This window comes from Panulirus ornatus, chromosome 23 (genome assembly GCF_036320965.1).
Source record: "Panulirus ornatus isolate Po-2019 chromosome 23, ASM3632096v1, whole genome shotgun sequence".
In the NCBI taxonomy this organism is placed as follows: Eukaryota; Metazoa; Arthropoda; class Malacostraca; order Decapoda; family Palinuridae; genus Panulirus; species Panulirus ornatus.
The window spans coordinates 16707509-16735082 of NC_092246.1; the positions used below are offsets into that span (position 1 = coordinate 16707509).

The following is a 27574-nucleotide window of genomic DNA, read 5'->3' on the forward strand; positions in this document are numbered from 1 at the left end:
TGTGAGGAAGTACCAGGAGAGACTGAGTACAGAATGGAAAAAGGTGAGAACAATGGAAGTAAGGGGAGTGGGGGAGGAATGGGATGTATTTAGGGAATCAGTGATGGATTGCGCAAAAGATGCTTGTGGCATGAGAAGAGTGGGAGGTGGGTTGATTAGAAAGGGTAGTGAGTGGTGGGATGAAGAAGTAAGAGTATTAGTGAAAGAGAAGAGAGAGGCATTTGGACGATTTTTGCAGGGAAAAAATGCAATTGAGTGGGAGATGTATAAAAGAAAGAGACAGGAGGTCAAGAGAAAGGTGCAAGAGGTGAAAAAAAGGGCAAATGAGAGTTGGGGTGAGAGAGTATCATTAAATTTTAGGGAGAATAAAAAGATGTTCTGGAAGGAGGTAAATAAAGTGCGTAAGACAAGGGAGCAAATGGGAACTTCAGTGAAGGGCGCAAATGGGGAGGTGATAACAAGTAGTGGTGATGTGAGAAGGAGATGGAGTGAGTATTTTGAAGGTTTGTTGAATGTGTTTGATGATAGAGTGGCAGATATAGGGTGTTTTGGTCGAGGTGGTGTGCAAAGTGAGAGGGTTAGGGAAAATGATTTGGTAAACAGAGAAGAGGTAGTGAAAGCTTTGCGGAAGATGAAAGCCGGCAAGGCAGCAGGTTTGGATGGTATTGCAGTGGAATTTATTAAAAAAGGGGGTGACTGTATTGTTGACTGGTTGGTAAGGTTATTTAATGTATGTATGACTCATGGTGAGGTGCCTGAGGATTGGCGGAATGCGTGCATAGTGCCATTGTACAAAGGCAAAGGGGATAAGAGTGAGTGCTCAAATTACAGAGGTATAAGTTTGTTGAGTATTCCTGGTAAATTATATGGGAGGGTATTGATTGAGAGGGTGAAGGCATGTACAGAGCATCAGATTGGGGAAGAGCAGTGTGGTTTCAGAAGTGGTAGAGGATGTGTGGATCAGGTGTTTGCTTTGAAGAATGTATGTGAGAAATACTTAGAAAAGCAAATGGATTTGTATGTAGCATTTATGGATCTGGAGAAGGCATATGATAGAGTTGATAGAGATGCTCTGTGGAAGGTATTAAGAATATATGGTGTGGGAGGAAAGTTGTTAGAAGCAGTGAAAAGTTTTTATCGAGGATGTAAGGCATGTGTACGTGTAGGAAGAGAGGAAAGTGATTGGTTCTCAGTGAATGTAGGTTTGCGGCAGGGGTGTGTGATGTCTCCATGGTTGTTTAATTTGTTTATGGATGGGGTTGTTAGGGAGGTAAATGCAAGAGTTTTGGAAAGAGGGGCAAGTATGAAGTCTGTTGGGGATGAGAGAGCTTGGGAAGTGAGTCAGTTGTTGTTCGCTGATGATACAGCGCTGGTGGCTGATTCATGTGAGAAACTGCAGAAGCTGGTGACTGAGTTTGGTAAAGTGTGTGGAAGAAGAAAGTTAAGAGTAAATGTGAATAAGAGCAAGGTTATTAGGTACAGTAGGGTTGAGGGTCAAGTCAATTGGGAGGTGAGTTTGAATGGAGAAAAACTGGAGGAAGTGAAGTGTTTTAGATATCTGGGAGTGGATCTGGCAGCGGATGGAACCATGGAAGCGGAAGTGGATCATAGGGTGGGGGAGGGGGCGAAAATCTGGGGGCCTTGAAGAATGTGTGGAAGTCGAGAACATTATCTCGGAAAGCAAAAATGGGTATGTTTGAAGGAATAGTGGTTCCAACAATGTTGTATGGTTGCGAGGCGTGGGCTATGGATAGAGTTGTGCGCAGGAGGATGGATGTGCTGGAAATGAGATGTTTGAGGACAATGTGTGGTGTGAGGTGGTTTGATCGAGTGAGTAACGTAAGGGTAAGAGAGATGTGTGGAAATAAAAAGAGCGTGGTTGAGAGAGCAGAAGAGGGTGTTTTGAAGTGGTTTGGGCACATGGAGAGGATGAGTGAGGAAAGATTGACCAAGAGGATATATGTGTCGGAGGTGGAGGGAACAAGGAGAAGAGGGAGACCAAATTGGAGGTGGAAAGATGGAGTGAAAAAGATTTTGTGTGATCGGGGCCTGAACATGCAGGAGGGTGAAAGGAGGGCAAGGAATAGAGTGAATTGGAGCGATGTGGTATACCGGGGTTGACGTGCTGTCAGTGGATTGAATCAGGGCATGTGAAGCGTCTGGGGTAAACCATGGAAAGCTGTGTAGGTATGTATATTTGCGTGTGTGGACGTATGTATATACATGTGTATGGGGGGGGTGGGCCATTTCTTTCGTCTGTTTCCTTGCGCTACCTCGCAAACGCGGGAGACAGCGACAAAGTATAATAAAAAAAATAATAAATATATATATATTTTATATATATATATATATTTTATCCCTGGGGATAGGGGAGAAAGAATACTTCCCACGTATTCCCTGCGTGTCGTAGAAGGCGACTAAAAGGGGAGGGAGCAGGGGGCTGGAAATCCTCCCCTCTCATTTTTTTTTTTTTTTAATTTTCCAAAAGAAGGAACAGAGAATTGGGCCAGGTGAGGGTATTCCCTCAAGGCCCAGTCCTCTGTTCTTAACGCTACCTCGCTAATGCGGGAAATGGCGAATAGTTTGAAAGAAAAAGAAATATATATATTTTATTTATTTTGCTTTGTCGCTGTCTCCCGCGTTTGCGAGGTAGCACAAGGAAGCAGACGAAAGAAATGGCCCAACCCACCCACATACACATGTATATACATACACGTCCCCACACGCAAATATACATACCCATACATCTCAATGTACACATATATATACACACACAGACATACATATATGCACATGCACACAATTCACACTGTCTGCCTTTATTCATTCCCATCGCCACCTCGCCACACATGGAATAACATCCCCCTCCCCCCTCATGTGTGCGAGGTAGTGCTAGGAAAAGACAACAAAGTCCCCATTTGTTTACACTCAGTCTCTAGCTGTCATGCAATAATGCCCGAAACCACAGCTCCCTTTCCACATCCAGGCCCCACACAACTTTCCATGGTTTACCCCAGACGCTTCACATGCCCTGATTCAATCCATTGACAGCACGTCAACCCCGGTATACCACATCGATCCAATTCACTCTATTCCTTGCCCACCTTTCACACTCCTGCATGTTCAGGCCCCGATTACTCAAAATCTTTTTCACTCCATCTTTCCACCTCCAATTTGGTCTCCCACTTCTCCTCATTCCCTCCACCTCCGACACATATATCCTCTTGGTCAATCTTTCCTCACTTATTCTCTCCATGTGCCCAAACCATTTCAAAACACCCTCTTCTGCTCTCTCAACCACACTCTTTTTATTTCCATACATCTCTCTTACCCTTACATTATTTTCTCGATCAAACCACCTCACACCACATATTGCCCTCAAACATCTCATTTCCAGCACATCCACCCTCCTGCGCACAACTCTATCCATAGCCCACGCCTCACAACCATACAACATCGTTGGAACCACTATTCCTTCAAATATAGCTATTTTTGCTTTCTGAGATAATGGTCTCGACTTCCACACATTCTTCAAGGCTCCCAGGATTTTTGCCCCCTCCCCCACCCTATGATTCACTTCCGCTTCCATGGTTCCATCCTCTGCCAGATCCACTCCCAGATATCTAAAACACTACTTCCTCCAGTTTTTCTCCATTCAAACTTACCTCCCAATTGACTTGACCCTCAACCCTACTGTACCTAATAACCTTGCTCTTATTCACAATTACTCTTAACTTTCTTCTTTCACACACTTTACCAAACTCAGTCACCAGCTTCTGCAGTTTCTCACATGAATCAGCCACCAGCGCTGTATCATCAGCGAACAACAACTGACTCACTTCCCAAGCTCTTTCATCCACAACAGACTTCATACTTGCCCCTCTTTCCAAAAGTCTTGCATTCACGTCCCTAACAACCCCATCCATAAACAAATTAAACAACCATGGAGACATCACACACCCCTGCCGCAAACCTACATTCACTGAGAACCAATCACTTTCCTCTTTTCCTACACGTACACATGTGTGTGTATATATATATATATATATATATATATATTTTTTTTTTTGCTTTGTCGCTGTCTCCCGCGTTTGCGAGGTAGCGCAAGGAAACAGACGAAAGAAATGGCCCAACCCACCCAGATACACATGTATATACATACGTCCACACACGCAAATATACATACCTACACAGCTTTCCATGGTTTACCCCAGACGCTTCACATGCCCTGATTCAATCCACTGACAGCACGTCAACCCCAGTATACCACATCGATCCAATTCTCTCTATTCCTTGCCCTACTTTCACCCTCCTGCATGTTCAGGCCCCTATCACACAAAATCTTTTTCACTCCATCTTTCCACCTCCAATTTGGTCTCCCACTTCTCCTCGTTCCCTCCACCTCCGACACATATATCCTCTTGGTCAATCTTTCCTCACTCATTCTCTCCATGTGCCCAAACCATTTCAAAACACCCTCTTCTGCTCTCTCAACCACGCTCTTTTTATTTCCACACATCTCTCTTACCCTTACGTTACTTACTCGATCAAACCACCTCACACCACACATTGTCCTCAAACATCTCATTTCCAGCACATCCATCCTCCTGCGCACAACTCTATCCATAGCCCACGCCTCGCAACCATACAACATTGTTGGAACCACTATTCCTTCAAACATACCCATTTTTGCTTTCCGAGATAATGTTCTCGACTTCCACACATTCTTCAAGGCTCCCAGGATTTTCGCCCCCTCCCCATGATCCACTTCCGCTTCCATGGTTCCATCCGCTGCCAGATCCACTCCCAGATATCTAAAACACTTTACTTTCTCCAGTTTTTCTCCATTCAAACTTACCTCCCAATTGACTTGACCCTCAACCCTACTGTACCTAATAACCTTGCTCTTATTCACATTTACTCTTAACTTTCTTCTTTCACACACTTTACCAAACTCAGTCACCAGCTTCTGCAGTTTCTCACATGAATCAGCCACCAGCGCTCTATCATCAGCGAACAACAACTGACTCACTTCCCAAGCTCTCTCATCCCCAACAGACTTCATACTTGCCCCTCTTTCCAAAACTCTTGCATTTACCTCCCTAACAACCCCATCCATAAACAAATTAAACAACCATGGAGACATCACACACCCCTGCCGCAAACCTACATTCACTGAGAACCAATCACTTTCCTCTCTTCCTACACGTACACATGCCTTACATCCTCGATAAAAACTTTTCACTGCTTCTAACAACTTTCCTCCCACACCATATATTCTTAATACCTTCCACAGAGCATCTCTATCAACTCTATCATATGCCTTCTCCAGATCCATAAATGCTACATACAAATCCATTTGCTTTTCTAAGTATTTCTCACATACATTCTTCAAAGCAAACACCTGATCCACACATCGTCTACCACTTCTGAAACCACACTGCTCTTCCCCAATCTGATGCTCTGTACATGCCTTCACCCTCTCAATCAATACCCTCCCATATAATTTACCAGGAATACTCAACAAACTTATACCTCTGTAATTTGAGCACTCACTCTTATCCCCTTTGCCTTTGTACAATGGCACTATGCACGCATTCCGCCAATCCTCAGGCACCTCACCATGAGTCATACATACATTAAATAACCTTACCAACCAGCCAATAATACAGTCACCCTGGGGATATCCCTGAGGATAGGGGAGAAAGAATACTTCCCACGTATTCACTGCGGGTGGCTGGAAATCCTCCCCTCTCGTTTTTTTTTTTAATTTTCCAAAAGAAGGAACAGAAAAGGGGGCCAGGTGAGGATATTCGCTCAAAGGCCCAGTCCTCTGTTCTTAACGCTACCTCGCTAACGCGGGAAATGGCGAATAGTATGAAAGAAAGAAAGAATATATATATAAATTGTACATTTCCTTTTCCATAGCCAGAGGTTGAACCATTATGTGACATTCATTTTTTTTCATTCATTTCAAGCTAAAAGTTTGTTTCTAAATTGTTTCTTACATTTTTCATATGTATATATATGTATGTGTGTGTGTGTGTGTGTATGTGCATATGTGTGTGTGTGTGTGTGTGTGTGTGTGTATATGTATATATATATGTATATTATCCCTGGGGATAGGGGTGAAAGAGTACTTCCCACGTATTCCTCGCGTGTCGTAGAAAGCGACTAGAGGGGACGGGAGCGGGGGGCCGGAAATCCTCCCCTCCTTGTATTAACTTTCTAAAATGGGAAACAGAAGAAGGAGTCACGCGGGGAGTGATCATCCTCCTCGAAGGCTCAGAGTGGGGTGCCTAAATGTGTGTGGATGTAACCAAGATGTGAAAAAAGGAGAGATAGGTAGTATGTTTGAGGAAAGGAACCTGGATGTTTTGGCTCTGAGTGAAACGAAGCTCAAGGGTAAAGGGGAAGAGTGGTTTGGAAATGTCTGGGGAGTGAAGTCAGGGGTTAGTGAGAGGACAAGAGCAAGGGAAGGAGTAGCAATACTCCTGAAACAGGAGTTGTGGGAGTATGTGATAGAATGTAAGAAAGTAAATTCTCGATTAATATGGGTAAAATTGAAAGTTGATGGAGAGAGGTGGGTGATTATTGGTGCATATGCACCTGGGCATGAGAAGAAAGATCATGAGAGGCAAGTGTTTTGGGAGCAGCTAAATGAGTGTGTTAGCGGTTTTGATGCACGAGACCGGGTTATAGTGATGGGTGATTTGAATGCGAAGGTGAGTAATGTGGCAGTTGAGGGAATAATTGGTATGCATGGGGTGTTCAGTGTTGTAAATGGAAATGGTGAAGAGCTTGTAGATTTATGTGCTGAAAAAGGACTGATGATTGGGAATACCTGGTTTAAAAAGCGAGATATACATAAGTATACTTATGTAAGTAGGAGAGATGGCCAGAGAGCGTTATTGGATTACGTGTTAATTGACAGGCGTGCGAAAGAGAGACTTTTGGATGTTAATGTGCTGAGAGGTGCAACTGGAGGGATGTCTGATCATTATCTTGTGGAGGCTAAGGTGAAGATTAGTATGGGTTTTCAGAAAAGAGGAGTGAATGTTGGGGTGAAGAAGGTGGTGAGAGTAAGTGAGCTTGGGAAGGAGACCTGTGTGGGGAAGTACCAGGAGAGACTGTGTACAGAATGGAAAAAGGTGAGAACAATGGAAGTAAGGGGAGTGGGGGAGGAATGGGATGTATTTAGGGAATCAGTGATGGATTGCGCAAAAGATGCTTGTGGCATGAGAAGAGTGGGAGGTGGGCTGTTTAGAAAGGGTAGTGAGTGGTGGGATGAAGAAGTAAGAGTATTAGTGAAAGAGAAGAGAGAGGCATTTGGACGATGTTTGCAGGGAAAAAATGCAATTGAGTGGGAGAAGTATAAAAGAAAGAGACAGGAGGTCAAGAGAAAGGTGCAAGAGGTGAAAAAAAGGGCAAATGAGAGTTGGGGTGAGAGACTATCAGTAAATTTTAGGGAGAATAAAAAGATGTTCTGGAAGGAGGTAAATAGGGTGCGTAAGACAAGGGAGCAAATGGGAACTTCAGTGAAGGGCGTAAATGGGGAGGTGATAACAAGTAGCAGTGATGTGAGAAGGAGATGGAATGAGTATTTTGAAGGTTTGTTGAATGTGTCTGATGACAGAGTGGCAGATATAGGGTGTTTTGGTCGAGGTGGTGTGCAAAGTGAGAGGGTTAGGGAAAATGATTTGGTAAACAGAGAAGAGGTAGTAAAAGCTTTGCGGAAGATGAAAGCCGGCAAGGCAGCAGGTTTGGATGGTATTGCAGTGGAATTTATTAAGAAAGGGGGTGACTGTATTGTTGACTGGTTGGTAAGGTTATTTAATGTATGTATGACTCAAGGTGAGGTGCCTGAGGATTGGCGGAATGCGTGCATAGTGCCATTGTACAAAGGCAAAGGGGATAAGAGTGAGTGCTCAAATTACAGAGGTATAAGTTTGTTGAGTATTCCTGGTAAATTATATGGGAGGGTATTGATTGAGAGGGTGAAGGCATGTACAGAGCATCAGATTGGGGAAGAGCAGTGCGGTTTCAGAAGTGGTAGAGGATGTGTGGATCAGGTGTTTGCTTTGAAGAATGTATGTGAGAAATACTTAGAAAAGCAAATGGATTTGTATGTAGCATTTATGGATCTGGAGAAGGCATATGATAGAGTTGATAGAGATGCTCTGTGGAAGGTATTAAGAATATATGGTGTGGGAGGCAAGTTGTTAGAAGCAGTGAAAAGTTTTTATCGAGGATGTAAGGCATGTGTACGTGTAGGAAGAGAGGAAAGTGATTGGTTCTCAGTGAATGTAGGTTTGCGGCAGGGGTGTGTGATGTCTCCATGGTTGTTTAATTTGTTTATGGATGGGGTTGTAAGGGAGGTAAATGCAAGAGTCCTGGAAAGAGGGGCAAGTATGAAGTCTGTTGGGGATGAGAGAACTTGGGAAGTGAGTCAGTTGTTGTTCGCTGATGATACAGCGCTGGTGGCTGATTCATGTGAGAAACTGCAGAAGCTGGTGACTGAGTTTGGTAAAGTGTGTGGAAGAAGAAAGTTGAGAGTAAATGTGAATAAGAGCAAGGTTATTAGGTACAGTAGGGGTGAGGGTCAAGTCAATTGGGAGGTGAGTTTGAATGGAGAAAAACTGGAGGAAGTGAAGTGTTTTAGATATCTGGGAGTGGATCTGTCAGCGGATGGAACCATGGAAGCGGAAGTGGATCATAGGGTGGGGGAGGGGGCGAAAATTTTGGGAGCCTTGAAAAATGTGTGGAAGTCGAGAACATTATCTCGGAAAGCAAAAATGGGTATGTTTGAGGGAATAGTGGTTCCAACAATGTTGTATGGTTGCGAGGCGTGGGCTATGGATAGAGATGTGCGCAGGAGGATGGATGTGCTGGAAATGAGATGTTTGAGGACAATGTGTGGTGTGAGGTGGTTTGATCGAGTAAGTAACGTAAGGGTAAGAGAGATGTGTGGAAATAAAAAGAGCGTGGTTGAGAGAGCAGAAGAGGGTGTTTTGAAATGGTTTGGGCACTTGGAGAGAATGAGTGAGGAGAGATTGACCAAGAGGATATATGTGTCGGAGGTGGAGGGAACGAGGAGAAGAGGGAGACCAAATTGGAGGTGGAAAGATGGAGTGAAAAAGATTTTGTGTGATCGGGGCCTGAACATGCAGGAGGGTGAAAGGAGGGCAAGAAATAGAGTGAATTGGAGTCATGTGGTATACAGGGGTTGACGTGCTGTCAGTGGATTGAAGCAAGGCATGTGAAGCGTCTGGGGTAAACCATGGAAAGCTGTGTAGGTATGTATATTTGCGTGTGTGGACGTGTGTATGTACATGTGTATGGGGGGGGGGTTGGGCCATTTCTTTCGTCTGTTTCCTTGCGCTACCTCGCAAACGCGGGAGACAGCGACAAAGTATAAAAAAAAAAAAAAAAAAAAAATATATATATATGTACAGAATGGAAAAAGGTGAGAACAATGGAAGTAAGGGGAGTCGGGGAGGAATGGGATGTATTTAGGGAATCAGTGATGGATTGCGCAAAAGATGCTTGTGGCATGAGAAGAGTGGGAGGTGGGCTGTTTAGAAAGGGTAGTGAGTGGTGGGATGAAGAAGTAAGAGTATTAGTGAAAGAGAAGAGAGAGGCATTTGGACGATTTTTGCAGGGAAAAAATGCAATTGAGTGGGAGAAGTATAAAAGAAAGAGACAGGAGGTCAAGAGAAAGGTGCAAGAGGTGAAAAAAAGGGCAAATGAGAGTTGGGGTGAGAGACTATCAGTAAATTTTAGGGAGAATAAAAAGATGTTCTGGAAGGAGGTAAATAGGGTGCGTAAGACAAGGGAGCAAATGGGAACTTCAGTGAAGGGCGTAAATGGGGAGGTGATAACAAGTAGCGGTGATGTGAGAAGGAGATGGAATGAGTATTTTGAAGGTTTGTTGAATGTGTCTGATGACAGAGTGGCAGATATAGGGTGTTTTGGTCGAGGTGGTGTGCAAAGTGAGAGGGTTAGGTAAACAGAGAAGAGGTAGTAAAAGCTTTGCGGAAGATGAAAGCCGGCAAGGCAGCAGGTTTGGATGGTATTGCAGTGGAATTTATTAAGAAAGGGGGTGACTGTATTGTTGACTGGTTGGTAAGGTTATTTAATGTATGTATGACTCATGGTGAGGTGCCTGAGGATTGGCGGAATGCGTGCATAGTGCCATTGTACAAAGGCAAAGGGGATAAGAGTGAGTGCTCAAATTACAGAGGTATAAGTTTGTTGAGTATTCCTGGTAAATTATATGGGAGGGTATTGATTGAGAGGGTGAAGGCATGTACAGAGCATCAGATTGGGGAAGAGCAGTGCGGTTTCAGAAGTGGTAGAGGATGTGTGGATCAGGTGTTTGCTTTGAAGAATGTATGTGAGAAATACTTAGAAAAGCAAATGGATTTGTATGTAGCATTTATGGATCTGGAGAAGGCATATGATAGAGTTGATAGAGATGCTCTGTGGAAGGTATTAAGAATATATGGTGTGGGAGGCAAGTTGTTAGAAGCAGTGAAAAGTTTTTATCGAGGATGTAAGGCATGTGTACGTGTAGGAAGAGAGGAAAGTGATTGGTTCTCAGTGAATGTAGGTTTGCGGCAGGGGTGTGTGATGTCTCCATGGTTGTTTAATTTGTTTATGGATGGGGTTGTAAAGGAGGTAAATGCAAGAGTCCTGGAAAGAGGGGCAAGTATGAAGTCTGTTGGGGATGAGAGAGCTTGGGAAGTGAGTCAATTGTTGTTCGCTGATGATACAGCGCTGGTGGCTGATTCATGTGAGAAACTGCAGAAGCTGGTGACTGAGTTTGGTAAAGTGTGTGGAAGAAGAAAGTTGAGAGTAAATGTGAATAAGAGCAAGGTTATTAGGTACAGTAGGGGTGAGGGTCAAGTCAATTGGGAGGTGAGTTTGAATGGAGAAAAACTGGAGGAAGTGAAGTGTTTTAGATATCTGGGAGTGGACCTGTCAGCGGATGGAACCATGGAAGCGGAAGTGGATCATAGGGTGGGGGAGGGGGCGAAAATTTTGGGAGCCTTGAAAAATGTGTGGAAGTCGAGAACATTATCTCGGAAAGCTAAAATGGGTATGTTTGAGGAATAGTGGTTCCAACAATGCTGTATGGTTGCGAGGCGTGGGCTATGGATAGAGATGTGCGCAGGAGGATGGATGTGCTGGAAATGAGATGTTTGAGGACAATGTGTGGTGTGAGGTGGTTTGATCGAGTAAGTAACGTAAGGGTAAGAGAGATGTGTGGAAATAAAAAGAGCGTGGTTGAGAGAGCAGAAGAGGGTGTTTTGAAATGGTTTGGGCACATGGAGAGAATGAGTGAGGAGAGATTGACCAAGAGGATATATGTGTCGGAGGTGGAGGGAACGAGGAGAAGAGGGAGACCAAATTGGAGGTGGAAAGATGGAGTGAAAAAGATTTTGTGTGATCGGGGCCTGAACATGCAGGAGGGTGAAAGGAGGGCAAGGAATAGAGTGAATTGGAGTCATGTGGTATACAGGGGTTGACGTGCTGTCAGTGGATTGAAGCAAGGCATGTGAAGCGTCTGGGGTAAACCATGGAAAGCTGTGTAGGTATGTATATTTGTGTGTGTGGACGTGTGTATGTACATGTGTATGGGGGGGGGGGGGGGTTGGGCCATTTCTTTCGTCTGTTTCCTTGCGCTACCTCGCAAACGCGGGAGACAGCGACAAAGTATAAAAAAAAAAAAAAAAAATGTATATAATTTTTTTTCTAATAGCACAGGCCATGCAACAAACTATGTGCTTTCTGTGGGGTCATTTTGTATGCATGACCTTCATGTAGATGAACATGGGCTTATGTTAGTGGATGTTGGGGTTGTAAGGGGAGCAGATTTTTTTTCCATGCATTTCCAGTGATAGAAAAGATGAAAACCCCTGTATCTTATTAATTCTCTTGGTATTACTTCTCTTCAGCCTTTCCTCTCCACATGTCATGATGTTGCTACATTCTATCCTGTAGGTATTGAATTGGCCATTGTTCTCATGAACTGTGTGTGTTCGCACCCTCAAGTTTTGGAATTGTGGGACATGTTTGTCTGTTGCTAACCACAGTTTCTGTGAGGAAACCAGCCACTCAGGGATTGGCTGTTATGGTACCTTTTCTTTCCCTCAAACAGTTAAACTGAAATTCTCTTCCATGTTTTCTTTCCCTTTTCATTCAACATTTCTTCCCATAAGAGTCAGGTCTTTAGATACCTGCAGAACCTTGGTTAATTTCTTCTTTCTTTTCATTTTTCTTTTCCTTCACCTGAAAATGCCTTGATTAGAGCATATATGTCTGTGCCATGTTAGTCACTTAAGAAAAAAAAAAAAAGGCTACTAATAGTACAATAATGCAGCTGAATCCTTAAACTAATGGAAAAAGTTAACTGATATTGGTTACTGTTCTCTAAGAGCATATCAGTTGATGTCAACTGCTTTTTTTTTTTAAAGGTCAAAGGTATATATGTTTATGAAATTACTTTGGAAAAGGATAAAATATTGCTTTAGAGATATTGTAATGGACAATTATGTTTAAGAGTTGGATACTGGAATATGGAATTTTAAATGGACTGGGTGATTTGAAAGTTTCCTGGAGAGAACTTTTATATGATGTTAGGGAAGGTTGGGATTTTATATAAAGGTTTATAATGTGAAGAAGTTTGAAGTTAGTTTAGTTAGAATTTGCTTTTGAGTTGCAGGGAGCATAGTCCCTGTGGGTACTTATGACAAGAATGAATGTGCTGTTCCAGCAAAGCAGGCATGATTGATTAGGGAGGCTTCAGCATTGCATGTGTAAAGTGTGGGAATGAAATAAAGCTTTTTATTTTGATATGTTGGATTGATTATGTAGAAAAATAGCCACTAATTGTAAATAAATGCTTATTTTGTGACCCATAAATATTTTGCAGATAATTTTTTGTTCTGATTATTATGAATTGTTTGGTTAATTGTTATGTTGAATTTTAGGATTTCTTGGAGAGTTGTCGAGCAAGTACACTTCTAGCAGAGCTTACAGATGATGAATTACCTGATCCAGATGATGATGAAAATGATGATGATGACAATGATGAGGATGATGAAGATTATGAGGAAGAGGAGGAGTGCTATGAAGTAACTGTAAGATTATATACCTTTCTGTCTTTGTTTTGTCATTACTCCTTTGTAAGTTCCATAGGGTGGATCAGGTAACCTCAGAAGATCACTCATACCCGTATGAAATTATATACATATATGTACATATTCATACTCGCTTGTCTTCATCCATTCCCAGCACCACCCTACTCCACAGGAAACAGCATCACCACTCCCTATGTCAGTGAGATAGCACCAGGAAAAAACACAAAAAAGGCCACATTCATTCACACTCAGTCTCTTAACTGTCATGTGTAATGTACTGAAACCACAACTCCCTATCCACATAGCATATATACTTATGTAACTGATGGTCTCAAGTTAATCATCTTCACTTCCTACTAAGGAACAATTCTTCTTTCATAGGAAGATGGCTTTCCCCCAGATATGTGTCTGATGTTTTCCAAAAGTATAGTTCTATGTTAGTAATTCAGATAAGCAGTGTTTCAATGGTGTTATGGTAAAATTACCAGTAAGATTTCCAAGATAAATGCAGGCTCTGCTTTGTCAGCACTACTGCATCTACTTCACTCACCACAGTAATCATACATCATGGTATATGTTAATTTACACATTAGTCAGCTCCCATACTTGAATAAGTTAGTGAATTATGGGAAGTTAGAACTTGGGTACATTTGTTAATACTGATGTGAGGCATCAGCCTCACACGATTAACCATTTTGTAAACAGAACCCTCATTTAAGGCACCTCCACACTGGCACCAGTGCCACCTATTGACAAAGCAGCACCTGAGTACTAGTCCTCCATGAAACAGGAGACAAAACTGCAATATGTAAATACTGAATAAATAAGATTCTGTGTTTAAATAATGTTGAGTTGAAGATGACCAAATATTCTGTAAGTATATGATATCAATTACAGTTTGATCTCATGTTTCACAAAGGACAAGTAGTGTGGTCTTTATAGGCTACCTTAGGTGTTCTAGCAAAAGTACTAGGAAGGGTGTTGGTTGTTTTGGAAAAGAATAAGTTTTATTATGATTAAAATTCTCTGCTCTTTTATGCTTTATCGTTTTTTACATCATCTGGACATGTTTAATTTTTTGGGTACTCTCAGAAATTCTATTCAACAGTTTTGTGGCTATTTCAATATCTCCTCCATATTATAGAGCCTTATGAAGTGGAACAGGAGCACGTCACTCAAAATCTTCCCTTGTATTATTTTTCAAAAGAAGAAATGGAGAAAAGAGCCAAGGAAGATTTCTCCTTCCCCTCTCTTAGCCTCATGTATTTGTTCTTAACGCCACCTTGTTAACATCTTTGAAAAGTCTGCTTGGGATCAGTCATCAGCAAGTTGGTTTTCAGTAACAGACCCACATCCATTATGCAGTTCTTAAGTTTTGTTGAGGCTGTTTTCCCTCTGTCACTTTCAAACTAGAGCTGACCCAACTTGACCTAACCTGATATCAGATGAAACTACCTAACCAGAACTAACAAAAACAATCATTTACTGTAACTCAGTTAATTCTTTTTTTCTCCAGTTTTTCTCTTTTAACAGGAATTAGATCCTGTTTTCTGTCATAGGTCAGGTATGATATTATTACATCTTTATTCTTGAATGCAGTGTTCATAGAATTATAATTATTTTATTATCAGTTCTTTCCTTTTTAATCATAGAACAACACTACTGAGCTTTTTAGTAGTATAGAGTACTAATCTCCAGCAGGTTCGAAATGGGAAGAGAAGAGGTTGGGATGATGATTTCGTAATTAAGAGACAGTTTTCAGCACTTATTCCTGCATTTGACCCACGACCCGGACGCACCAATGTAAACCAGACACAAGGTTAGTTTAGTGATTGAAGTTTGTATGCTAAATTTTTTTTTTTTTTTTTTTTTTTTTTCCATACTATTCGCTATTTCCCGCGATAGCGAGGTAGCGTTAAGAACAGAGGACTGGGCCTTTGAGGGAATATCCTCACCTGGCCCTCTTCTCTGTTCCTTCTTTTGGAAAAAAAAAAAAAACGAGAGGGGAGGATTTCCAGCCCCCCGCTCCCTTTTAGTATGTGCTGTACATTATTTTCTTACTATATAGTCCTTTAAGCTTCATGTATGTTAACCATAAGAATACTACTGAAGTTCATGGAGAAAAGAAATAGTTAAATGGATTACAGTATATAGAAAGAAGAATCAAATGGGTCAGACTTCTTGGGAATGATAATGCAAGTGTAAGGTATTGTTTTGTTTGTGGGGAGAAGGAAGTAAGAGTTTGTGTGGTTCATGTTTGAAAGTGAGTGGTACCTTTAGATTTATAGTAGAAAAAAAATTTCCTGGTTTAATCGGTTATTCATGCCTGTGTGACTCAATGTGATTAACTAAATGATGGATGTTTTCATAATCAGGGTTAACATAGAGTTGAAACAGTGGCTAGCTGGCCAAACATCTCTGGTGGAAGACCTTGAATTAAGCAATACAGGCTCAAGAGGAAATATAATTTTTTCATTTTATATTTATTTATTTTGCTTTGTCGCTGTCTCCCGCGTTTGCGAGGTAGCGCAAGGAAACAGACGAAAGAAATGGCCCAACCCACCCCCATACACATGTATATACATACACGTCCACACACGCAAATATACATACCTATACATCTCAGTGTACACATATCTATACACACACAGACACATACATATATACCCATGCACACAATTCACACTCTGCCTTTATTCATTCCCATCGCCACCTCGCCACACATGGAATACCATCCCCCTCCCCCTCATGTGTGCGAGGTAGCGCTAGGAAAAGACAACAAAGGCCCCATTCGTTCACACTCAGTCTCTAGCTGTCATGCAATAATACCCGAAACCACAGCTCCCTTTCCACATCCAGGCCCCACACAACTTTCCATGGTTTACCCCAGATGCTTCACATGCCCTGATTCAATCCACTGACAGCACGTCAACCCCGGTATACCACATCGATCCAATTCACTCTATTCCTTGCCCGCCTTTCACCCTCCTGCATGTTCAGGCCCCGATCACTCAAAATCTTTTTCACTCCATCTTTCCACCTCCAATTTGGTCTCCCACTTCTCCTTGTTCCCTCCACCTCCGACACATATATCCTCTTGGTCAATCTTTCCTCACTCATTCTCTCCATGTGCCCAAACCATTTCAAAACACCCTCTTCTGCTCTCTCAACCACGCTCTTTTTATTTCCACACATCTCTCTTACCCTTACATTACTTACTCGATCAAACCACCTCACACCACACATTGTCCTCAAACATCTCATTTCCAGCACATCCACCCTCCTGCGCACAACTCTGTCCATAGCCCACGCCTTGCAACCATACAACACCGCTGGAACCACTATTCCTTCAAACATAGCCATTTTTGCTTTCAGAGATAATGTTCTCGACTTCCACACATTCTTCAAGGCTCCCAGGATTTTTGCCCCCTCCCCCACCCTATGATTCACTTCCACATCCATGGTTCCATCCACTGCCAGATCCACTCCCAGATATCTAAAACACTTTACTTCCTCCAGTTTTTCTCCATTCAAACTTACCTCCCAATTGACTTGACCCTCAACCCTACTGTACCTAATAACCTTGCTCTTATTCACATTTACTCTTAACTTTCTTCTTTCACACACTTTACCAAACTCAGTCACCAGCTTCTGCAGTTTCTCACATGAATCAGCCACCAGCGCTGTATCATCAGCGAACAACAACTGACTCACTTCCCAAGCTCTCTCATCCACAACAGACTTCACACTTGCCCCTCTTTCCAAAACTCTTGCATTCACCTCCCTAACAACCCCATCCAAAAACAAATTAAACAACCATGGAGACATCACACACCCCTGCCGCAAACCTACATTCACTGAGAACCAATCACTTTTCTCTCTTCCTACACATACACATGCCTTACATCCTCGATAAAAACTTTTCACTGCTTCTAACAACTTGCCTCCCACACCATATATTCTTAATACCTTCCACAGAGCATCTCTATCAACTCTATCATATGCCTTCTCCAGATCCATAAATGCTACATACAAATCCATTTGCTTTTCTAAGTATTTCTCACATACATTCTTCAAAGCAAACACCTGATCCACACATCCTCTACCACTTCTGAAACCACACAGCTCTTCCCCAATCTGATGCTCTGTACATGCCTTCACCCTCTCAATCAGTACCCTCCCATATAATTTACCAGGAATACTCAACAAGCTTATACCTCTGTAATTTGAGCACTCACTCTTATCCCCTTTGCCTTTGTTCAATGGCACTATGCACGCATTCCGCCAATCCTCAGGCACCTCACCATGAGTCATACATACATTAAATAACCTTACCAACCAGTCAACAATAAAGTCACCCCCTTTTTTAATAAATTCCATTGCATGTACCATCCAAAGCTGCTGCCTTGCCGGCTTTCATCTTCCGCAAAGCTTTTACTACCTCTTCTCTGTTTACCAAATCATTTTCCCTAACCCTCTCACTTTGCACACCACCTCGACCAAAACACCCTATATCTGCCACTCTATCATCAGATACATTCAACAAACCTTCAAAATACTCACTCCATCTCCTCACATCACCACTACTTGTTATCACCTCCCCATTAGTGCCCTTCACTGAAGTTCCCATTTGCTCCCTTGTCTTAAGCACTTTATTTACCTCCTTCCAGAACATCTTTTTATTCTCCCTAAAATTTAATGATACTCTCTCACCCCAACTCTCATTTGCCCTCTTTTTTTTAAATGATGTAAATTACGTGAAAAATTGTAAGAGAGATGAATTTCTCCGTAATCAGTGCATATGAAGCTGCTGAACAAATGGATTCATTATGCTTGCAAAAGAAGTTTTAGTGGGAGCTGAGAACACATCTTTAGTCCTTTGATGTATTAGGAGATTGCTCAGATGAAAAGATTTTTCACAGGCAACACCATGAGAATGCAAAAGGACTTAGAATTCTGTAACAGACAGAGAGATTAAAGAATGAAATCTTCCTCTGTAGAGCTAAAGTGTAAAACATTGTGGATGATTATATTGCCTGAAACAAAGCTAGATGAGTTGATGTCCAAGTACAGGGAACTATTTCAAAAGCTGAAGAAGAATAATAAGAAATCTGAGACACTCCCATCTTGTAACATGTTTACAAATTTGAATTCAAGGTATTATCAACAGGGTCAATAGATGTGCTTTAGAGAGGAGACGACTCTGTACGATTTTCTATTTTCATATCTTCACCGTTTCCCACTTTTGCAAGTTAGTGCCTAGAACAGACGAAGGAAAGGCCTCTTATGCTCACATCCTTTCTGAAGCTATTATATGTAATGCATTGAAAACAGCCTCCAGTCCACAACCAAAAGCTTATTTGGAGACGAATAGGCTATACAAACCTTTTGTCTTAAATCATGGCAGATGAGAATGGTGTCTGTGCTGCATGTGCTGAGAGATCCAACAAACACCTCAGCATTGCTGAAAGTGATTGAGTGTCATGAGCATGGAGAGAGTACCTTAAACCTCATGCACGCCCCATTTCTGAGTAAGAGATGATTCATATGATTTTAAGTGATCCACAAGCTATTTTTAATTTAGATAGATACATCTATCATACCCCTGGGGATATGGGAGAAAGAATACTTCCCACGTGTTCCCTGCGTGTCGTAGAAGGCGACTAAAAGGGGAGGGAGCGGGGGGCTGGAAATCCTCCCCTCTTTTTTTTTTTTTTATTTTCCAAAAGAAGGAACAGAGAAGGGGGCCAGGTGAGGATATTCCCTCAGAGGCCCAGTCCTCTGTTCTTAATGCTACCTTGCTAACGCAGGAAATGGCAAATAGTTTGAAAAAAAAAAAATGTTAAGAGTTATGTATGTGGAGATTGTTAACAATTTGTTTTACCTCATATATGACTGTTTTATGGTTATTCCAGTACAGTATATGAGTTTGTTCTTGTGATCAAAAGTTAATGGGGTAATATCACTTCATTGTATTTGTAGAAAGGGTGATCAGTGTTACTAATTGTTCAGCAGGCTCTGAATGATATACTAAGAAATTTTTTTCATCTCTTTAGATTTGGAGATTCCAGCCCCTGGTACAGAAGACCATCTATCTGATGCTCCGAGTGAAGTGGTTAGTGGCCCTCGGCTTAGCTTGACCCTTCGTGGCCCCAACCTTCCTGGAATTCCTGATGTTGAAGTACCAATAACCAAGAAATCTTCCACAATATTCACTGCCGTCCAGACTTTGGTCCATGCTGCCAGTTTTCCATCCCGACAGGAAAGACTTAGGCGAATTTGGGAACCCACTTATACGTAAGTTTATCCACAAAATTAGAGGATTCTAGTTCATGTGCAAGTTTTGCTTGTAGATAACTCAGGAGTTATAAAGAAATTGCTAAGTCACCTTTAAATATATTTTCTTTCATACTATTTGCCATTTCTCGCATTAGCAAGGTAGCGTTAAGAACAGAGGACTGGGCCTTTGAGGAAATATCCTCACCTGGCCCCTTCTCAATTCCTCCATTTGGAAAAAAAAAAAAAAAAAAAAATGACATGGGACGATTTTCAGCCCCCCGCTCCCTTCCCTTTTAGTCGCCTTCTATGGCACGCAGGGAATACATGGGAAGTATTCTTTCTCCCCATCCCTAGGGATACAAATATATTATGTAGGAAAATTTCTCTTATAGATTTTGTCCTGTGGAGATATTTGGTTTGATTTACTTTATTCATTTGTGGTATCTGTATAGTGTCTTCAAGGAATTGGTCTTCAGCACTACACCTGCATCAGGATTGTTTTTCTGTATTTGGGCCTTGAACTCTAGCCTCTTTCTGTATCTGCATTATTTTTATTATTATTATTATTATTATTATTATTATTATTATTATTATTTATTTATTTATTTATTATACTTTGTTGCTGTCTCCCGCGTTTGCGAGGTAGCGCAAGGAAACAGACGAAAGAAATGGCCCAACCCCCCCCCCCCATACACATGTATATACATACGTGCACACACGCAAATATACATACCTACACAGCTTTCCATGGTTTACCCCAGACGCCTCACATGCCCTGATTCAATCCACTGACAGCACGTCAACCCCGGTATACCACATCGCTCCAATTCACTCTATTCCTTGCCCTCCTTTCACCCTCCTGCATGTTCAGGCCCCGATCACACAAAATCTTTTTCACTCCATCTTTCCACCTCCAATTTGGTCTCCCTCTTCTCCTTGTTCCCTCCACCTCCGACACATATATCCTCTTGGTCAATCTTTCCTCACTCATCCTCTTCATGTGCCCAAACCACTTCAAAACACCCTCTTCTGCTCTCTCAACCACGCTCTTTTTATTTCCACACATCTCTCTTACCCTTACGTTACTCACTCGATCAAACCACCTCACACCACACATTGTCCTCAAACATCTCATTTCCAGCACATCCATCCTCCTGCGCACAACTGTATCCATAGCCCACGCCTCGCAACCATACAACATTGTTGGAACCACTATTCCTTCAAACATACCCATTTTTGCTTTCCGAGATAATGTTCTCGACTTCCACACATTCTTCAAGGCCCCCAGGATTTTCGCCCCCTCCCCCACCCTATGATCCACTTCCGCTTCCATGGTTCCATCCGCTGCCAGATCCACTCCCAGATATCTAAAACACTTCACTTCCTCCAGTTTTTCTCCATTCAAACTCACCTCCCAATTAACTTGACCCTCAACCCTACTGTACCTAATAACCTTGCTCTTATTCACATTTACTCTTAACTTTCTTCTTCCACACACTTTTCCAAACTCAGTCACCAGCTTCTGCAGTTTCTCACATGAATCAGCCACCAGCGCTGTATCATCAGCGAACAACAACTGACTCACTTCCCAAGCTCTCATTATTATTATTATTATTTTTTTTTTTTTTCGCTGTCTCCCGCGTTTGCAAGGTAGCGCAAGGAAACAGACGAAAGAAATGGCTTAACCCACGCCCATACACATGTATATACATACGTCCACACACGCAAATATACATACCTACACAGCTTTCCATGGTTTACCCCAGACGCTTCACATGCCCTGATTCAATCCACTAACAGCATGCCATCCCCGGTATACCACATCGATCCAATTCACTCTATTCCTTGCCCTCCTTTCACCCTCCTGCATGTTCAGGCCCCGATCACACAAAATCTTTTTCACTCCATCTTTCCACCTCCAATTTGGTCTCCCACTTCTCCTCGTTCCCTCCACCTCCGACACATATATCCTCTTGGTCAATCTTTCCTCACTCATTCTCTCCATGTGCCCAAACCATTTCAAAACACCCTGTTCTGCTCTCTCAACCACGCTCTTTTTATTTTCAAACATCTCATTTCCAGCACATCCATCCTCCTGCGCACAACTCTATCCATAGCCCACGCCTCGCAACCATACAACATTGTTGGAACCACTATTCCTTCAAACATACCCATTTTTGCTTTCAGAGATAATGTTCTCGACTTCCACACATTCTTCAAGGCTCCCAGGATTTTTGCCCCCTCCCCCACCCTATGATTCACTTCCGCTTCCATGGTTCCATCCACTGCCAGATCCACTCCCAGATATCTAAAACACTTTACTTCCTCCAGTTTTTCTCCATTCAAACTTACCTCCCAATTGACTTGACCCTCAACCCTACTGTACCTAATAACCTTGCTCTTGTTCACATTTACTCTTAACTTTCTTCTTTCACACACTTTACCAAACTCAGTCACCAGCTTCTGCAGTTTCTCACATGAATCAGCCACCAGCACTGTATCATCAGCGAACAACAACTGACTCACTTCCCAAGCTCTCTCATCCCCAACAGACTTCATACTTGCCCCTCTTTCCAAAAGTCTTGCATTCACCTCCCTAACAACCCCATCCATAAACAAATTAAACAACCATGGAGACATCACACACCCCTGCCGCAAACCTTCATTCACTGAGAACCAGTCACTCTCCTCTCTTTCTACACGTACACATGCCTTACATCCTCGATAAAAACTTTTCACTGCTTCTAACAACTTGTCTCCCACACCATATATTCTTAATACCTTCCACAGAGCATCTCTATCAACTCAATCATATGCCTTCTCCAGATCCATAAATGCTACATACAAATCCATTTGCTTTTCTAAGTATTTCTCACATACATTCTTCAAAGCAAACACCTGATCCACACATCGTCTACCACTTCTGAAACCACACTGCTCTTCCCCAATCTGATGCTCTGTACATGCCTTCACCCTCTCAATCAATACCCTCCCATATAATTTACCAGGAATACTCAACAAACTTATACCTCTGTAATTTGAGCACTCACTCTTATCCCCTTTGCCTTTGTACAATGGCACTATGCACGCATTCCGCCAATCCTCAGGCACCTCACCATGAGTCATACATACATTAAATAACCTTACCAACCAGTCAATAATACAGTCACCCCCTTTTTTAATAAATTCCACTGCAATACCATCCAAACCTGCTGCCTTGCCAGCTTTCATCATCCACAAAGCTTTTACTACCTCTTCTCTGTTTACCAAATCATTTTCCCTAACCCTCTCACTTTGCACACCACCTCAACCAAAACACCCTATATCTGCCACTCTATCATCAAACACATTCAACAAACCTTCAAAATACTCACTCCATCTCCTTCTCACATCACCACTACTTGTTATCACCTCCCCATTTGCACCCTTCACTGAAGGGTGGGAACCATTTGCTCCCTTGTCTTACGCACTTTATTTACCTCCTTCCAGAACATCTTTTTATTCTCCCTAAAATTTAATGATACTCTCTCACCCCAACTCTCATTTGCCCTCTTTTTCATCTCTTGCACCTTTCTCTTGACCTCCTGTCTCTTTCTTTTATACATCTCCCACTCAATTGCATTTTTTCCCTGCAAAAATCGTCCAAATGCCTCTCTCTTGTCTTTCACTAATAATCTTACTTCTTCGTCCCACCACTCACTACCCTTTCTAATCAACCCACCTCCCACTCTTCTCATGCCACAAGCATCTTTTGTGCAATCCATCACTGATTCCCTAAATACATCCCATTCCTCGCTCACTCCCCTTACTTCCATTGTTCTCACCTTTTTCCATTCTGTACTCAGTCTCTCCTGGTACATCCTCACACAAGTCTCCTTCCCAAGCTCACTTACTCTCACCACCCTCTTCACCCCAACATTCACTCTTCTCTTCTGAAAACCCATACAAATCTTCACCTTAGCCTCCACAAGATAATGATCAGACATCCCTCCAGTTGCACCTCTCAGCACATTAACATCCAAAAGTCTCTCTTCGCGCGCCTGTCAATTAACACGTAATCCAATAACGCTCTCTGGCCATCTCTCCTACTTACATACATATACTTATGTATATCTCGCTTTTTAAACCAGGTATTCCCAATCACCAGTCCTTTTTCAGCACATAAATCTACAAGCTCTTCACCATTTCCATTTACAACACTGAACACACCATGTATACCAATTGTTCCCTCAACTGCCACATTACTCACCTTTGCATTCAAATCACCCATCACTATAACCCGGTCTCGTGCATCAAAACCACTAACACACTCATTCAGCTGCTCCCAAAACACTTGCCTCTCATGATCTTTCTTCTCATGCCCAGGTGCATATGCACCAATAATCACCCATCTCTCTCCATGAACTTTCAGTTTTACCCATATTAATCGAGAATTTACTTTCTTACATTCTATCACATACTCCCACAACTCCTGTTTCAGGAGTACTGCCACTCCTTCCCTTGCTCTTGTCCTCTCACTAACCCCTGACTTTACTCCCAAGACATTCCCAAACCACTCTTCCCCTTTACTCTTGAGCTTCGTTTCACTCAGAGCCAAAACATCCAGGTTCCTTTCCTCAAACATACTACCTATCTCTCCTTTTTTTACATCTTGGTTACATCCACACACATTTAGACACCCCAGTCTGAGTCTTCGAGGAGGATGAGCACTCCCCGCATGACTCCTTCTTCTGTTTCCCATTTTAGAAAGTTAAAAAAAATACAAGGAGGGGAGGATTTCTGGCCCCCCGCTCCCGTCCCCTCTAGTCCCCTCTGAGTGAAACGAATAATAATAATATTATTATTATTATTATTATTATTATTATTATTAGTATTATTATTATTATTATTATTATTTGCACACATGAGGGGGGAGGGGGATGGTATTCCATGTGTGGCGAGGTGGCGATGGAAATGAATAAAGGCAGACAGTGTGAAATGTGTGTATGGGTATGTATGTATATGTCTGTATGTGTATATATATATGTGTGCATTGAGATGTATAGGTATGTATTTTTGCGTGTGTGGACGTGTATGTATATACATGTGTATGGGGGTGGGTTAGGCCATTTCTTTCGTCTGTTTCCTTGCGCTACCTCGCAAACGCAGGAGACAGCGACAAAGCAAAATAAATAAATGAATAATATTATTATTTATTATTATTATTATTATTATTATTATTATTATTATTATTATTATTATTATTATTATTCCTCTTGGTCAATCTTTCCTCACTCATTCTCTCCATGTGCCCAAACCATTTCAAAACCCTCTTCTGCTCTCTCAACCACGCTCTTTTTATTTCCACACATCTCTCTTACCCTTACGTTACTCACTCGATCAAACCACCTCACACCACACATTGTCCTCAAACATCTCATTTCCAGCACATCCATCCTCCTGCGCACAACTGTATCCATAGCCCACGCCTCGCAACCATACAACATTGTTGGAACCACTATTCCTTCAAACATACCCATTTTTGCTTTCCGAGATAATGTTCTCGACTTCCACACATTCTTCAAGGCTCCTAGAATTTTTGCCCCCTCCCCCACCCTATGATCCACTTCCACTTCCACGGTTCCATCCGCTGCCAGATCCACTCCCAGATATCTAAAACACTTAACTTCCTCCAGTTTTTCTCCATTCAAACTTACCTCCCAATTGACTTGACCCTCAACCCTACTGTACCTAATAACCTTGCTCTTGTTCACATTTACTCTTAACTTTCTTCTTTCACACACTTTACCAAACTCAGTCACCAGCTTCTGCAGTTTCTCACATGAATCAGCCACCAGCGCTGTATCATATATCAAGAGGATATATGTGTCGGAGGTCGAGGGAACGAGGGGAAGTGGGAGACCAAATTGGAGGTGGAAAGATGGGGTGAAAAAGATTTTGTGTGATCGGGGCCTGAACATGCAGGAGGGTGAAAGGAGGGCAAGGAATAGAGTGAATTGGATCGATGTGGTATACCGGGGTTGACGTGCTGTCAGTGGGTTGAATCATGGCATGTGAAGCGTCTGGGGTAAACCACGGATATATTTGCGTGTGTGGACGTATGTATATACATGTGTATGGGGGTGGGTTGGGCCATTTCTTTCGTCTGTTTCCTTGCGCTACCTCGCAAACGCGGGAGACAGCGACAAAAAAAAAAAAAATATTATTGGGGTGTCTAAATGTGTGTCGATGTAACCAAGATGTGAAAAAAGGAGAGATAGGTAGTATGTTTGAGGAAAGGAACCTGGATGTTTTGGCTCTGAGTGAAACGAAGCTCAAGGATAAAGGGGAAGAGTGGTTTGGGAGTGTCTTGGGAGTAAAGTCAGAGGTTAGTGAGAGGACAAGAGCAAGGGAAGGAGTAGCACTGCTCCTGAAACAGGAGTTGTGGGAGTATGTGATAGAATGTAATAAAGTAAATTCTAGATTAATATGGGTAAAACTGAAAGTTGATGGAGAGAGATGGGTGATTATTGGTGCATATGCACCTGGGCATGAGAAGGAAGATCATGAGAGGCAAGTGTTTTGGGAGCAGCTGAATGAGTGTGTTAGTGGTTTTGATGCACAAGACCGGGCGATAGTGATGGGTGATTTGAATGCAAAGGTGAGTAATGTGGCAGTTGAGGGAATAATTGGTATACATGGGGTGTTCAGTGTTGTAAATGGAAATGGAGAAGAGCTTGTAGATTTATGTGCTGAAAAAGGACCGGTAATTGGGAATACCTGGTTTAAAAAGTGAGATATACATAAGTATACGTAAGTAAGTAGGAGAGATGGCCAGAGAGCGTTATTGGATTACGTGTTTATTGACAGGCACGCGAAAGAGAGACTTTTGGATGTTAATGTGCTGAGAGGTGCAACTGGAGGGATGTCTAATCTTTATCTTGTAGAGGCGAAGGTGAAGATTTGTGGGGGTTTTCAGAAAAGAAGAGAGAATGTTGGGGTGAAGAGGGTGGTGAGAGTAAGTGCGCTTGGGAAGGAGACTTGTGTGAGGAAGTACCAGGAGAGACTGAGTACAGAATGGAAAAAGGTGAGAACAAAGGAGATAAGGGGAGTGGGGGAGGAATGGGATGTATTTAGGGAAGCAGTGATGGCTTGCGCAAAAGATGCTTGTGGCATGAGAAGCGTGGGAGGTGGGTTGATTAGAAGGGTTGTGAGTGGTGGGATGAAGAAGTAAGATTATTAGTGAAAGATAAGAGAGAGGCATTTGGACAGTTTTTGCAGGGAAAAAATGCAAATGAATGGGAGATGTATAAAAGAAAGAGGTAGGAGGTCAAGAGAAAGGTGCAAGAGGTGAAAAAGAGGGCAAATGAGAGTTGGGGTGAGAGAGTATCATTAAATTCTAGGGAGAATAAAAAGATGTTCTGGAAGGAGGTAAATAAAGTGCGTAAGACAAGGGAGCAAATGGGAACTTCAGTGAAGGGGGCTAATGGGGAGGTGATAACAAGTAGTGGTGATGTGAGAAGGAGATGGAGTGAGTATTTTGAAAGTTTGTTCAATGTGTTTGATGATAGAGTGGCAGATATAGGGTGTTTTGGTCGAGGTGGTGTGCAAAGTGAGAGGGTTAGGGAAAATGATTTGGTAAACAGAGAAGAGGTAGTAAAAGCTTTGCAGAAGATGAAAGCCAGCAAGGCAGCAGGCTTGGATGGTATTGCAGTCAAATTTATTGAAAAAGGGGGTGAGTGTATTGTTGACTGGTTGGTAAGGTTATTTAATGTATGTATGATTCAGGGTGAGGTGCCTGAGGATTGTCGGAATGCTTGTATAGGCAGATATAGGGTGTTTTGGTCAAGGTGGTGTGCAAAGTGAGAGGGTTAGGGAAAATGATTTGGTAAACAGAGAAGAGGTAGTAAAAGCTTTGCGGAAGATGAAAGCCGGCAAGGCAGCAGCTTTGGATGGTATTGCAGTGGAATTTATTAAAAAAGTGGGTGACTGTATTGTTGACTGGTTGGTAAGGTTATTTAATGTATGTGTGATTCATGGTGAGGTGCCTGAGGATTGGCGGAATGCGTGCATAGTGCCATTGTACAAAGGCAAAGGGGATAAGAGTGAGTGCTCAAATTACAGAGGTATAAGTTTGTTGAGTATACCTGGTAAATTATATGGGAGGGTAT

The 27574-nt window shown here is 42.3% G+C and overlaps 1 protein-coding gene across 1 annotated transcript in view; it reads left to right on the forward strand.

The window, feature by feature from the left end:
- Positions 1-27574, forward strand: part of Ufd4 (ubiquitin fusion-degradation 4-like) — a 497787-nt gene that overhangs the window by 424045 nt on the left and 46168 nt on the right. The window contains exons 28-30 of the mRNA XM_071676899.1: positions 12996-13145; positions 14847-14964; positions 19202-19442. Of these exons, the coding sequence (XP_071533000.1) occupies positions 12996-13145; positions 14847-14964; positions 19202-19442 (509 nt within the window). The remainder of the gene's footprint in view (positions 1-12995; positions 13146-14846; positions 14965-19201; positions 19443-27574) is intronic.